At 40.0% G+C, this 13547-nt stretch overlaps 1 protein-coding gene across 1 annotated transcript; it reads right to left on the bottom strand.

The window, feature by feature from the left end:
• Positions 1 to 11231: 11231 nt before the first annotated feature.
• Positions 11232 to 13547, bottom strand: rxfp3.2b (relaxin family peptide receptor 3.2b). The gene has a single exon (XM_077584324.1). The coding sequence runs from the start codon at positions 13289 to 13291 to the stop codon at positions 12098 to 12100; it is 1194 nt and encodes a 397-aa protein (XP_077440450.1). The 5' UTR covers positions 13292 to 13547; the 3' UTR covers positions 11232 to 12097.

Here is a 13547-nt window from a genome sequence, read left to right as displayed (position 1 = left end):
TCCTTGACAGGATTTTTCTGTAAATAACTTTACTGACACATCAATGAATAGTAAATAACATCTACGTCCAGGTTAGGTAAGATTTTTTTTTATGTCCAACCCTATGGGAAATTATGTCTAATTTGACATGCAACATTATGCCTTGACATTGCTGATGGGTGTCATATGCCTGTGTGCTGTCATTCTGTAACGAGCCGACTATATTCATTTGTTGTCGGACAAAATCGTCTGCAAAGTGAGCGAGGCTGTGAGAAATGTGATTTTCCATCCACTAGAAGGTTGCTTTTTGATAAATGCTGATAGTCTGTTAGATCTCTCCGATCCATGACAGCACTTGATTAAGTGTGCCTACGAAGAGGTGAACTATGGAAGGACCTTGGCACCTTCAATTCAAAACTGATTTAATTAACCTTGCTATGAATTTGAATGGGAAAAGATTAAAAATATGACTTTTAAGGGTCACAGTCAAGGGGCAAAGGAAATTGGCCATCATGATTGCTATGACAGCTTGGACTCCAGACAAGTGAATGAAACGCTTGCAATTGTGTGCTACAATAACAGGATCATTCATTTATTTCTCACCCTTAGTCGGAAAGTTTACTGCTGACATGTTTAAAAAAACACGTGCTCAATTCAATCAATCACAAGCACATTTTGGCAATTTATTTTCCCGTGTGCATTGTTAATACATGACAATAATATGTTATATGTGACCCCTCTAGTCTAAACATGACATTCTGATTAATATGACATTTTTGTAATATGCATTATGAAGCAAAAGGGGCGGCCATTTTGCCACTTGCTGTCGACTGTAGATGACATCACAGTTGCTCAGGTAACAACCAATCACAGTTCAGCTTCACAATCAACTGTGATGTCATCTTCAGTCGACAGCAAGTGGCAAAATGGCCGCCCCTTGAGATGGATAAAAATGGGTGGATTTTGCTGCATAACTAAGAAAGTCATGTCTAGACTAGCAAGGTCACATATAACATTATTGTCAATAAATGTTTAAGATTGACTTCCATTTAAAAATGGCAAAAGCAAAAATGTTTTAAAAATATAAAATCAATTTCTTCACTTTTATTTCAAAATGGTATAGACCAGGGATTCACACACACTTCATATAAACAGATGTATGACAAAAAGGCTATTATAAATATGGACAAAATAGTTGCATACGTGCCAAATACGTAGTCATTAAAATATACATTGTTTGTGGTGTATTTTTTTTTTAATAAAATGCTTTGTTGCATTTTCTATTATTAGGTATTACTTTGCATTGTAAAAACAGACTAAAATGTGACATAAACTGACAGAGGCACATGGAGATAATAGCAAACACGTCTTTTGCGGTGATAAGCAATTAAATGAGCCTTTGGAATGAAGATAATTGGCTTGTTTGGTTTAGCCGCTTTCCAGCGTTCTTAACGCCATAAGTGTTAGACTCCTCCAGTTATAAACAAGAACACTTTCATTATTTTTTGTGTGTGTACATGTGCGAGTGAGCATTACTGCAGTACTTAAACCAATCATACTGTGAGCAACAAAATGGCGACACGTTGGCGAAGGCCTTCTTTTGTGCTTTCTTGGAGTAAGTTAATAAAAGCAGAACTGCATTAATGCCAAACACTATATATATTTTGTGCTGTTGCAAAGTTTTTTTACGAAATGTGATTCATCATCATCTGTTGGCAGAGAGCACCCACGCAAGACTACAAAAGCAAGCTTTATTTGATTGCGTTGTCTTCACATATTTGTCGGAAACCGAAACAAATTGCTTTGTGTTTGTTCCTCAACAACGTCTCAGATCTGTCGCTAGAACCTAATCTGACGTTGTCTGTTGCCTTTATGCTGATCCTTTGTTTTAGCTTTTACTTTGTGAGTCACTTTAATCACTGCTTCCCAACTCATTTGGATCAAATAATTCACCGCCATAATTTACAAGAATCGTCTTGATTTGGGGAAATGTTTAAAAGCCTTGGCGGCATAGATTAACTCCTGCGGAATTTGCCTTCATTTTCGGATTTGCTCAAAAGGAGAGTAAAAACCAATGCTAATTAAATGTGAGAAGATTTAAAACAAACTGCTGGCGGGCCTTGTCGCACCACTTTGCACTTTGAGAGTCAAAGAAAGGCATTGTAGCATGAGGAGCCCAAAGTCGCCTTGGTTGCTGCACTTTATCTTTAGTTTAGTCCAAAGTAAAGAGCCCCAAGAGATCAGTCAAAAAGTTTCTCTTTCCATCCGCTTCCTATAGCTCTATAGCTTCTCAGGGCGCATGTAAACAAACAACTTCTCACATTCAATATAGAATCGATATAAAAATATTAATTAAAATTTAAAAAAAGTCCAATTAATAATAATAATAATAATAATAATAATAATAATAAAATAACAATAATAATAATAAAGTAAAAAAAAATACTCCAAGTCTAAAGATAAATGCGGTATTATCACAGCTTGCTCTTGTAAATGCCATTAGAATAAAGATCATCAAGTGAAAATCTGAAAACACAGAAAATCAGAGCCCTCGTCTATTTAGAACAAAAAAACTTGCTGCAAATAGCCGGAATCCATCTTCCAAATCATTTTGACCTTGATTTTTCTCGCATCTCCCCAGCCAAAACAGATCCCGGCACACTTGCTTGATCTTTCACTGTCTAAAGCGGACGATAAAACAAAACACTCCGGGCGCGGTCACACAACGGAGAGCAGCAAAACATACAGTATGTGCCAGCAGAGGGAGAAAAAAAAGTGTATTTCCTAAATAAAGCACGTTCCCTTGTGAGTTTGGGATTGTAAGTGTGTCTAGTTGTGTAGATTTTTGTTTTCCTCAGTTTTTTTTTGTGATGGATGGCTGTAGCAATCTGAAACATGAGTTAGACTTGTGTCAAGGTAAAAGTGGAAGAAGAATAATCTTAAACTTTACAACGTAATACCTGAATGGGCCCTGCCATTGACCCTTGAGGAATACCTCAGGAGGTTTTTAATCAACATTGATGTTCCCTTTTATGCAGTCGTAAAATGAATATATTCACACACTGAGCTTGCCATTGACAACGTGTACAAACTCTATTGTGATAGTTCTTGGATTGCACGGCCACTCCACTCTTTCTAACAGCAGAGTTTCATTCAGACAAAACTGATTTAACAAGCCCCACTGCCGCGTATTTTCCTACTCGTTAACGCTGCAGTTCAATGCCAGGATGTGATCAATGATAGAACCAGTATGCCTATGGAGGATCCAACTCAGCAGAAAGCAAGCCATTGGGAGGAAATTGACTATGGGTGTAATGATACGCCAAAAGTCCTGGTTCGGCACGGAGGAAATGGTTTGATTCACATTCAGGCAATACGATGCAGAACATTAAATTGTTTATCTTTTGTGTGAACAGGAACACATTTAATACATGTGGAATTAAGCATTAAAAATGGTTAGCAGGGAATTCTCTGATAAATTAAAGATTCTCCTAGTGTATACAAAAAAATTGAAATAGAACCTTACATTTATTTACACGTTATTTTGTGTAACATCAAAGTTTCTTATGTTTTTAGAAAAATGTACGATGCAATAAAGTTTTAACCTACTTAAAGGGGAAGTCCACCCAAATAAAAATTCCTATGTTCTATGTAGCCACACTAGTCTAAATACGGTATTTTAGTGAATATTGTGTTAGTGGAATATGAGTTAAGCAGCAAAATCCATCAGTTTTTATCCATATCAGAAGGCGGCCATTTTGCCACTTGCTGTTGTGTGAAAATGACATCACAGTTGCTCAGGTCTCAGGTAACTACCAATCACAGCTCAGTTTCACAAAACAGGTGAGCTGTGATTGGTCATTGGCTGAGCTCTGAGCAACTGTAATGACCTTAAACATTTCTTTACACTAATATGTTACATGTAAACTCACTAGTCTAAACATGACATTGTGATTAACATTACATTTGTGGAATATGAGTTGTGCAGCAAAATCCAGCCATTTTTATCCATCTCAGGGGGCGGCCATTTTGCCACTTGCTGTCGACTGATGATGACATCACAGTTGCTCAGGTTTCAGGTAACTACCAATTACAGCTCAGTTTCACAAAACAGGTGAGCTGTGATTGGTCATTGCTTGAGCTCTGAGCAACTGTGATGTCATCATCAGTCCACAGCAAGTGGCAAAATGGCCGCCCCCTGAGATGGATAAATGAGGATGGCGTATCTGTGAGGGAGTCTCTTCTCAAAGACTTGTTTCATCCCCTTGAGGAGACCAAAAGGAAATTCCATCTTGAATCTTCCAGCAGTGTCGAACGGATTTTGGGCTCCATAGTTGTTAGAAATATGGACGAGGAGCGTCTGTTGCTTGATGCTGCTTGACGTCTGATTTGATCAACTTTGAAAAAACTTTTTATTCCCCACTCAGAGCCCAAACTATCACCATCATAAAACATTTCTTAACTGTACAAAGTCAAAGCATTAATGTTTTATACCTCATTCGTTGCTCAGGATCAGGGTTGTTTTTGGCAGCCATCTTAGTTTTTTTCTTAGTTTCAGTGTTTGTTTGTCACATTTTAGTCATGTGATAATAGGTTTTTGTCAACAAAAAGCTAAAAAGATTTTAGTCTAGTTTAAAAAAATAGATAAATATCACAAGCTAATTGTTGAGTAACATTATACCATATACACTGTATAATAAGGGTCCATTGTTGTTGTTGTTCATTTATCTGGTGCATGTGTGTTCACCACGCTTAGATGGGTCCCAAAAATTGGGATGCACTCGATCGACCGCAGAGGGCTCAGCTCAGACTGCTGAGGACCCGGGTGACCAATGAGCACCCTGAGGAAATGCAGATGTGGAAAGCATGAATTCATCTTAAATAACTAGAACATTAGCATCCCAAGTGGAGTTATTACAGTATTTAGGAAAGAAGGTGGCATCAGAGTAGATACGAGCCAAGTTGAGAAGTCAGCCCAGTATTGTGTTGTGGCCTCTTTATATTCACAGATAAGAATATTATCTGGCTCTGGCAGTGAAAATGTAATTCACTGCTGAAGATGTGAATGTATAAGTGCAAAAATAAAATGCTTCAAGCGGTTGCCAGAAACTCTTTAAACTTTTCTTCCCAAGTGTGTGTGTGTGGTCTTGTTTTTGTTACATTGTGGGGCCAACATTTCGGGATTTCACAGAGTTGTGGGGCCCACCTGTCCGCGTAGGGCCATTTTGTTGGGCCCCACAAGTTAAGACCTCTTTTTGAGGGTCAAGACTTGGTTTTAGAGTTTAGGTTTGAATTTGGTTATGGTTGAGGTTAAGGTAAGGAATAGAGGAAGGCAACCATTTTTATGAGATGGCTCCACAAATATAGTAAAACAAACCTGTGTGTGTGTGTGTGTGTGTGTGGTCTTGTTTTTGTTACATTGTGGGGCCAACATTTCGGGATTTCACAGAGTTGTGGAGCCCACCTGTCCGCGTGGGGCCATTTTGCTGGGCCCCACAAGTTAAGACCTCTTTTTGAGGGTCAAGACTTGGTTTTAGAGTTTAGGTTTGAATTTGGTTATGGTTGAGGTTAAGGTAAGGAATAGGGGTAGGCAGCCATTTTTATGAGATGGCTCCACAAATATAGTAAAACAAACCTGTGTGTGTGTGTGGTCTTGTTTTTGTTACATTGTGGGGCCAACATTTCGGGATTTCACAGAGTTGTGGAGCCCACCTGTCCGCGTAGGGCCATTTAGTTGGGCCCCACAAGTTAAGACCTCTTTTTGAGGGTCAAGACTTGGTTTTAGAGTTTAGGTTTGAATTTGGTTATGGTTGAGGTTAAGGTAAGGAATAGGGGCAGGGAATCATTTTTATGAGATGGCTCCACAAATATAGTAAAACAAACCTGTGTGTGTGTGTGTGTGTGTGTGTGTGTGTGTGTGTGGTCTTGTTTTTGTTACATTGTGGGTCCAACATTTTGATATCATGGGGAATAGAGGTTCAAAGTTGAATGCTCCTTGCGACGATTAATTGAGTATTACCTTGGGAGATATCAAGAAAAATATTTAAGAAGATTAGCACTTTACTCTGGGAGGGAGCTGTCATTCCAAATGAATTCATGAAGGAAGTTTACAAAACAAATGTAGATTTAATAAGGAAGTGGATGCCATCTGTGAGAGATCCATTATAATAAGCTCCCCGTGTTCATGGCATCATCATCCCGTAGAGCGCAAACAGCTTGACACCTCACATGTGAAGGGTATATAGTAAGTGCCGCATGCGTTGTTTGATCTAAATGACTTTTTCATGTTCTGTGGCTGACTGGCTGGTGGATGGGCGGGGCCTCCGGCGCACACCTGCTCCCTTTGGAAAATAATAATAATAATACAAATATATTGGGGTTATATTCTGGGCACACGATCGTGACAGACTTACCATGAATATGCTCACCTGCCGCTATAATTATTCCATCAAAAGCTGAAAAATTCAACACAGCATCCAAAAGCCTATTTGGTGTCCTACTAATGAAATGTTTCAGTCATGTGTGTTAGACGCATCATTAGGTTTCAGAGAAAAGAAAGGTCAGTGCCTTGGACGTCATGCTACCTCCTATGGTGGCTTCCTGTCCCGGGGGAGCTTAAATGAGTATTGATTAAATAGCCTTATGTCATTGATTTCTCTTAAGTTTTTACTTCATGCTTGTGCCTGTTCTTGGTCAATAGTATAGCAACTCTTGACAGCAGCTGTGCTGTTAATTAGAAGACTTTATATACTGCCTTCAGTGTGTTTGTTCAAGTCGCATATATATATATATATATATATATATATATATATATATATATATATATATATATATATATATGAGGAAGCTAAGGGAAAAAATGTAATGTGAAAATTCTCTTTGTGCATGTTGGCTGTCGACGTGGAAACAAAAATAACGAGGTCATGTTAAATACAGGTCAATTGTAATGACATGAGTTGTTTTTTTGTTCTTTTTTCATTCAATTGTCCAAAGGGAGTAAATACTTAAAAGCAAAAACACGTCAGTCCTAAGCCACTTTTCACAACTAATTCATGATCATTCTTTGTAGCTTTTGGGCTGTTATGCCAGAGGCAAGGTAGCTGGTCCTGGTCGTCATGTTGAACATAAATTGTGACTTCGCTCGGGTGTGGCTACAGTTTCTATGCAAGTGAAAACAAACAACGAAAACCAACTAAAACAATTCAGGGAGAGTGATTGAATGGAAAATAACCATGGCTTGATATGTCCTCATGTAACCTCTTATATAAGGATATGTTGTTGTTCTGAACTGTTGTAAAGCACAAGGGCGGAATCGAGCCTGGGAACTCTTAAGTTGAATGCCTTGTTTATACGGCAGTCCTCCCTGTTTGGAGAACATGTTTTCGAGGCAGGACACCTGCAGTCCTCCCTATTTCGAAAACATGTTTTTGAAGCAGGACAGGACTCATAGAGAGGGTGCCTGGGAGAGGGCTTGGCCAGCCCGGCTTCTCACGCTCATCCCTACTTGTTAAAGAATAAAAGACGGAGCGGCACGCGGTTTGGAAAGAGTCAGCTGAGGGAAGCGTACGTTCGCCCAGCCGTTGAGCAGCCCGCTCTACCCGGACCGTCGGCTCTCCGGTCTAGTGTCAAGGTCAAGGTAAGCGCTGATGTGATTATATTATGCTGCTTAGCGTTGAAATGTGTTGATTGCTGTTTGTGGGGAATAAAGGGCACAATTATTCTAGCACAGTATATCAGTCTCTGTGTATTCATTGTTGCCGCCGATCACTCACGATCCTGCATAAAAATATAAAAGTGAAGTAGTGTTTTCCACAAAACAGTGGTCACTACATTTTTCATTGTAGTAAAAAAATCTGTTGGTTTTAATTAGCTTTCAAAGCAAGTTTCTTAGTTTTTCTTTTTTCAAAAATGGTTTTAGATGAGTTTTTTTTTAAATGCTTTTTTAAAAAAAAATGTTTTTTTATTTTCATATGGAGTATTTGTGGAGTGAAAGATAAAAAATGGTCACTAAGTATTGTACAATAAATTAAATTACAATTCTCAAACAATTGACCTGGATTCTTCTGCAAATTTAAAATCAACCCTGAAAGCTCAAGCATGCATGATAACCGACAAAGACGAAAACGAAGGACATTTTCGTTGTAATAATAGTCAGTTTCAGTTAGCTTTACTAACATAAGATGTAGTTACAGTTATTCTTCAAAAATATATATTTTAGTCTTATTAATGAAAATGATATGTCATTCAAAATCTGAGTACAAAAGTGTCATCTTAATTCACTACTCCCCCTCACACATGTAGTCAGCCTCTCATTAGTGTCACTTTTTACCGTGTGATGACCTTCTCGTCATTCTCCCGTACAGCGAAATGAACAGAACTTCCATCAGAAAAACCCTATCCCTCACTTTAATGTCAGGTTATAGATATCTTTTGCAAATGTGTGAAAATGTTCAACGTCATCAACGAGGGTGGGAAAGCTACTGTTAGAACACATCCCACGGGAATCAATGTGGATATTCGGAGATTTTACTGCAGTTAAAGCGGAATAAAGTGGAACATTCGCAATTTCAGGTTTGTCGGTAACAGTTCTCAATAGATGGATTCCAGTTTACTTTTTTGTTCATGTAGTTTAATAAGAAAGAATGCAGAAAATCCATCCATCCACATCTCTATGCAGCTCAAGGTCAGTGACTTTTCACACCATATTGACATCATTAAGCCAATCCAATAAAAAAAAAAAAATCGAATTCAACCTTCCATTCATTTTCAAAAGCTGATGACAAACAAGCATTCACATCTATCGACACTTTCGAGTCCTCAATTAACCTGACGGATATTTTTGGAATGTGGGAGGAATCCAAAGTCCCATTAGGTGATAGTCCCTGCACCGTTCATTAGCCTTATTATTTTTAGTCGTGAGAAGTAATACGTGAGTAGAATCAAAAGGCCCACGCTGGATTTTGCTGCACAGAATAACAAAGAAGCGGAAACATTGAATTGTGTTGCTGAAACACTGACACATTTTATAGCTCGGCACCCTTTTTCCTTTTTTTTCCTTTTTTTCCTTGGGTCTTGTTTGACTGAACAAGGCACAGTGGAGCCCGATGCCTCCTCAAGAACGGACAAACTATAGGCTGCAGCTGAGTCCACAATGATAACGCCTCACAATGTTGACACAAGATTTTTATTTGCTCTTTTCATTCAAAAGATCACACATGAATGTTTTTTTTCTTCCATTAACCAACACCAAAATAAATACAATAAGAAATAAAATTATATGGTAAATTTATTTGAGTCAAAGTGATTTTCAATTTAGTGAATGGGCATATTTTAGCTGGGAAAAACACAATTAAGCAACAAAAGAGTGTAATGTAAAACATTTGCACACACACTCAAATGAATAAATAAATGAATAAATACAAAGAAAGTGGATTTAGAATGAGTTTGTCAAAGAAATAGCTCATATTTGACTTTTTTTTTTTTTAATTGCTCGCTTGAGGAAAAAAAGCAATAGTGAAATTACTATAACAGACAGCCAGATTTGCAGACACCTATAATCAGCTTTATTTATTCATAATGTAGCACATTAGAGAAACTTTTTTAACTTTAACTCGGTTTTTGACAATTTATAGCGTTATAGCTAAAACCTATCCATTCAACAAATACAAATTCATCTGAACTCAAAAATTTTGTTCAATTTGTTACAATAATATTGATTGATTTATGTAACTATTTATTTATTTATTTCTAATCTATAACCTATTCTATGGGTGCCCCCACTAGTCTAAACACGGTGTTCTGATCAATATTATGTTTATGGCATATTAATTAAGTAGCAAAATGATCCATCTCATGGGGCTGCCAGTTTGCCACTTGCTGGCAGCTGAAGATGACATCACAGTGCCGAAGGGTTCATATTGTGAACGTCGCCATGTCCAGTCACAAAACAGGTAGCCAGGTAGGTAATTCATCTCTGAATTCACTTTCAGGGTTTTTCTTAAATTTATTGTTGGCATGTATTGACATGCATTTAACACAATCACTCATATTATACAGTAAGTTGGTTATCATCACACTTTCCCACAGTACCATCACTGGTACCCTTTTGTAGTTAAAGCTGCTGAACGCAGAAAATTCAATTTCAAATCGCCACTGCCACTTGTGGTCAGAAAATGAAACTGCACCCTTCTTCATATACACGATGCACACATCACATCTACAGACAAAAGGGCGGGAAACTCGAACCCGAATGGAGTCTAAAAGCTTGAGCTGCAGGTGGCTTGCCTACGATGCAGGGTGGCGTGGCTTCGCTTCCCCAACTGGGAGACCACGTTTGAATGTGTGTTTATGTGAGTAGTACAAAAAAAAAAAACTAATTAAAAAGAAAAAAAAAAGACTAAAAATTTTGGCCAGAGGCTTGCAAGTGTACCCAATGAGAACAGCTAAGGTGTTAATCTCCTAATTAGAAGATGTTTCAATCATATAGTAAAAAATATATTTTTGGGCACGTTTTTGTTCCAAAGAGCAGCAACTTTAAACCAGACAGAAAAGTAATAGAGAAAAACAACATAAACATTTGTAGCTAACTTCAGATTCTGAGCTGAAGTTTTACAAGATTTGGTGACATTCTGAACTCAAATTTTATTTATCAAGCATTACACTTTGGAAGTTTTACTTTTATTTATTTATTTACCAATTGTTTATTCAGGTAAGGCAATTCAATACAAGGTTTTGATGCTACAAACAGCCCACAAGACAACATGATCAGTTGATTTGATTGTTTCATATTGTCGCTGTCCTGTGGAAAACACTTATGTCTATTTTTGTCATTTTTATTATTATTATTATTATTACATTTTTACATGCTTACATTTCATATTGTTGCTGTCCTGTGGAAAACACTTATGTCTATTTTTGTCATTTTTATTATAATTATTATTATTTTTATTATTATTATTATTATTATTATTATTATTACATTTTTACATGCTTACATTTCATATTGTTGCTGTCCTGTGGAAAACACTTATGTCTATTTTTGTCATTTAATATTATTATTATTATTATTATTATTACATTTTTACATGCTTACATTTATGGGATGAAACCGAATGCAGACATCCCAAACACTTATTAAAACACTTATATCCATTTTTTTTTTCAAGTTTATGGGATGTCTGCATTCAGTTTCATCCCATAAATGTAAACATGTAAAAAAAAAAAAGACAAAAATGGACATAAGTGTTTTTCACAGGACATTAAGGATATTCAAGTCCAAGTAGAGTTTACTACTGTTTTAGTGTAGGTGAGTGATTATGATTTATGTACAAATTACGGTTTGTCCGATGTCAGAGGAATGGAACTACAATGTTTAAAAACTGTTCATGGCCCTTGTTTAAACTTTTCCAAAGTTCTTAGTTTCTGATAATAAACTCGACATTTAAGTGAATGAAGTCCATTGACTTTGACTGCTTTTTATTCTCTTTAAATCTAGTACGTTTCACACCACAGCATCTTTTGATTATGTTAAAGCAACGCTCGATTTCACAACATGAAGCAATGCTCACCAACACAGAGAAAGACAAAGAACAAACACCGCAATTGCAGGAACCCGGACAACGTTGCATTGCTTGAGTTTTTTGTTCATCCCCGCTCCTCAACCCAGAGGGATTTTGCTGCAAAAATCTTGCTACTTCACCTCTCCCCGCTCGCAGAGGTTAAGCGAGGATTACACGTTGTAACCCTCGAGCTCATCCCGGATGAGTGGCCGAGTGCGGCGTCTCTCAAAATCTCATTCATGATTGACATTGATACATATTCATGATTACATTCCAAGGGGGCCGTCACAAGAAGAAGCGTCTATCACAGAGGGACAAATAGACAGGGCGAGAAAAAGTAGGAGTGATTATATAACAGCACAGTCTTGGAGGAAAAGGGGAAAGTGGGCCGCTTCCCGCTGCGTAGGGCATGATGATTATTCTCACAAAAGCGGAATATAAATAAAGGTGTTGGCATTTACTGGCTGAGGCCATCCTTTGCGAATAAACATTGACAGCCGCTTCCTTCCCTTGGAAAACGGATTCTAAGCCGTCTATCTATCCGTCCATCTGCCCGCCTCTCACACGTCCATTTGGACCAGCACCATGACGGGTGGCGCCTCTGCCACTTTGCCTTTACGCCGTAGCAGGTGAGTGAGACCTCTGAAGGACGGCGTGGTGTGGAGGACAATCTCCTTGAGACCCGCCCGGAACTCGCGGCGGATCAGGCAGTAGAGCACCGGATTGAGGCAGCTGTTGGTGTGCGCCAGGCACACGGTCAACGGGAAGGCGTAGGCCTGCGCGTTGTAGAACGCCTTGCTGAAGGGCACGAGGTCAAACTTGATGAGGACCCCCCACAGTGTCAGCGCCTGATTGGGAAGCCAGCACAGAAAGAAGGACAGAACCACAATCACGATGGATTTGGTGACTTTGGAGCGGCGCTTTTGGCGGCCTTCCACCTCTGGGCCGGCGGCCCCTGAAACGCGGCGGCTGAGGACGAGGCGCAGAAGAAGTAGGTAGCAGACGCTGATGATGATAAGAGGGATGAGGAAGCCCAGCAGGACCTTTTGCAGATGGTACAAACCCAAAAGAAGTTGCGGGTCCCAGTTGGCCGTGTCCGGGAAGCGAACCAAACAAAGTTCCTCGTCCGACACCTGCGCGGTGGTGGAGTAGATAGCGTGAGGCAACGTGACCAGCAGAGACACGGCCCAGATCCCCAGGCTGGTCCACTTGGCCCGGGTGGCCGCCGCCCTCCTGCTGTGCATCTTAAGCGCCGACGAGATGGAATAGTAGCGCGCCACGCTCATGGCCGTGAGGAAGAAAACGCTGGCGTACATGTTCATGGTCGTCACCGAGCTGACGATTTTGCACATGACGCGGCCGAACGGCCAACGGAAGTCCAGCGCCGTGTCCACCGCCCAGAAGGGCAAGGTCAGGACGAACTGCAGGTCGGTGATGGCCAGCCCCATCACGAAGCAGTTGATGGACGATTGCTTCTGCCTGTAACGCGAGTGCAGCAGATACAGCGCCAGCACGTTCCCCACCAGCCCCAGCGCGCAGACGCCGGAGTAGACGCACGCGATCATCACCCGCACCACCAGGCTGGAGCTGTCGCCTTGGAATTCCGCGCTGGATTCCCTGCTGAGCAGCTGCAGCCAGCAGTGTAGCGACAGGTTGCCGCTGGAACTGGCGCTACAGTTGCCACTGTCGTCCTCCGGCGGCATTTGCTGCTCACATGGCTCCGGAGCCAGAGTTTGAACTCCGGTCTCGTTCATATCGGATCCAATTGGTCACATACCCCCCACGCCAGGGCAAAGTTGGACTGCCGGGGATCAGGAAACAGGAGGCAAAAAGGCGTCAAAGCACTGCATATTGTTGGTTTATCCGTGTCAGGTTGTTAAGAAAGCCGCCTCCCGCTGCCGTGATCTTCGTCTGCTCCTCCTCGTGTACTCGGCGCTCTGTGCGCCTTATCGCTTTGCCGGGGAGCGCGCAACAGCTCACCAGCGCTGACGCTGCTCGTTTCCTCACCGT

Source organism: Vanacampus margaritifer, chromosome 13 (assembly GCF_051991255.1).
Source record: "Vanacampus margaritifer isolate UIUO_Vmar chromosome 13, RoL_Vmar_1.0, whole genome shotgun sequence".
NCBI lineage: Eukaryota > Metazoa > Chordata > Actinopteri > Syngnathiformes > Syngnathidae > Vanacampus > Vanacampus margaritifer.
This window is presented reverse-complemented; position numbering and strand designations above follow the sequence as displayed.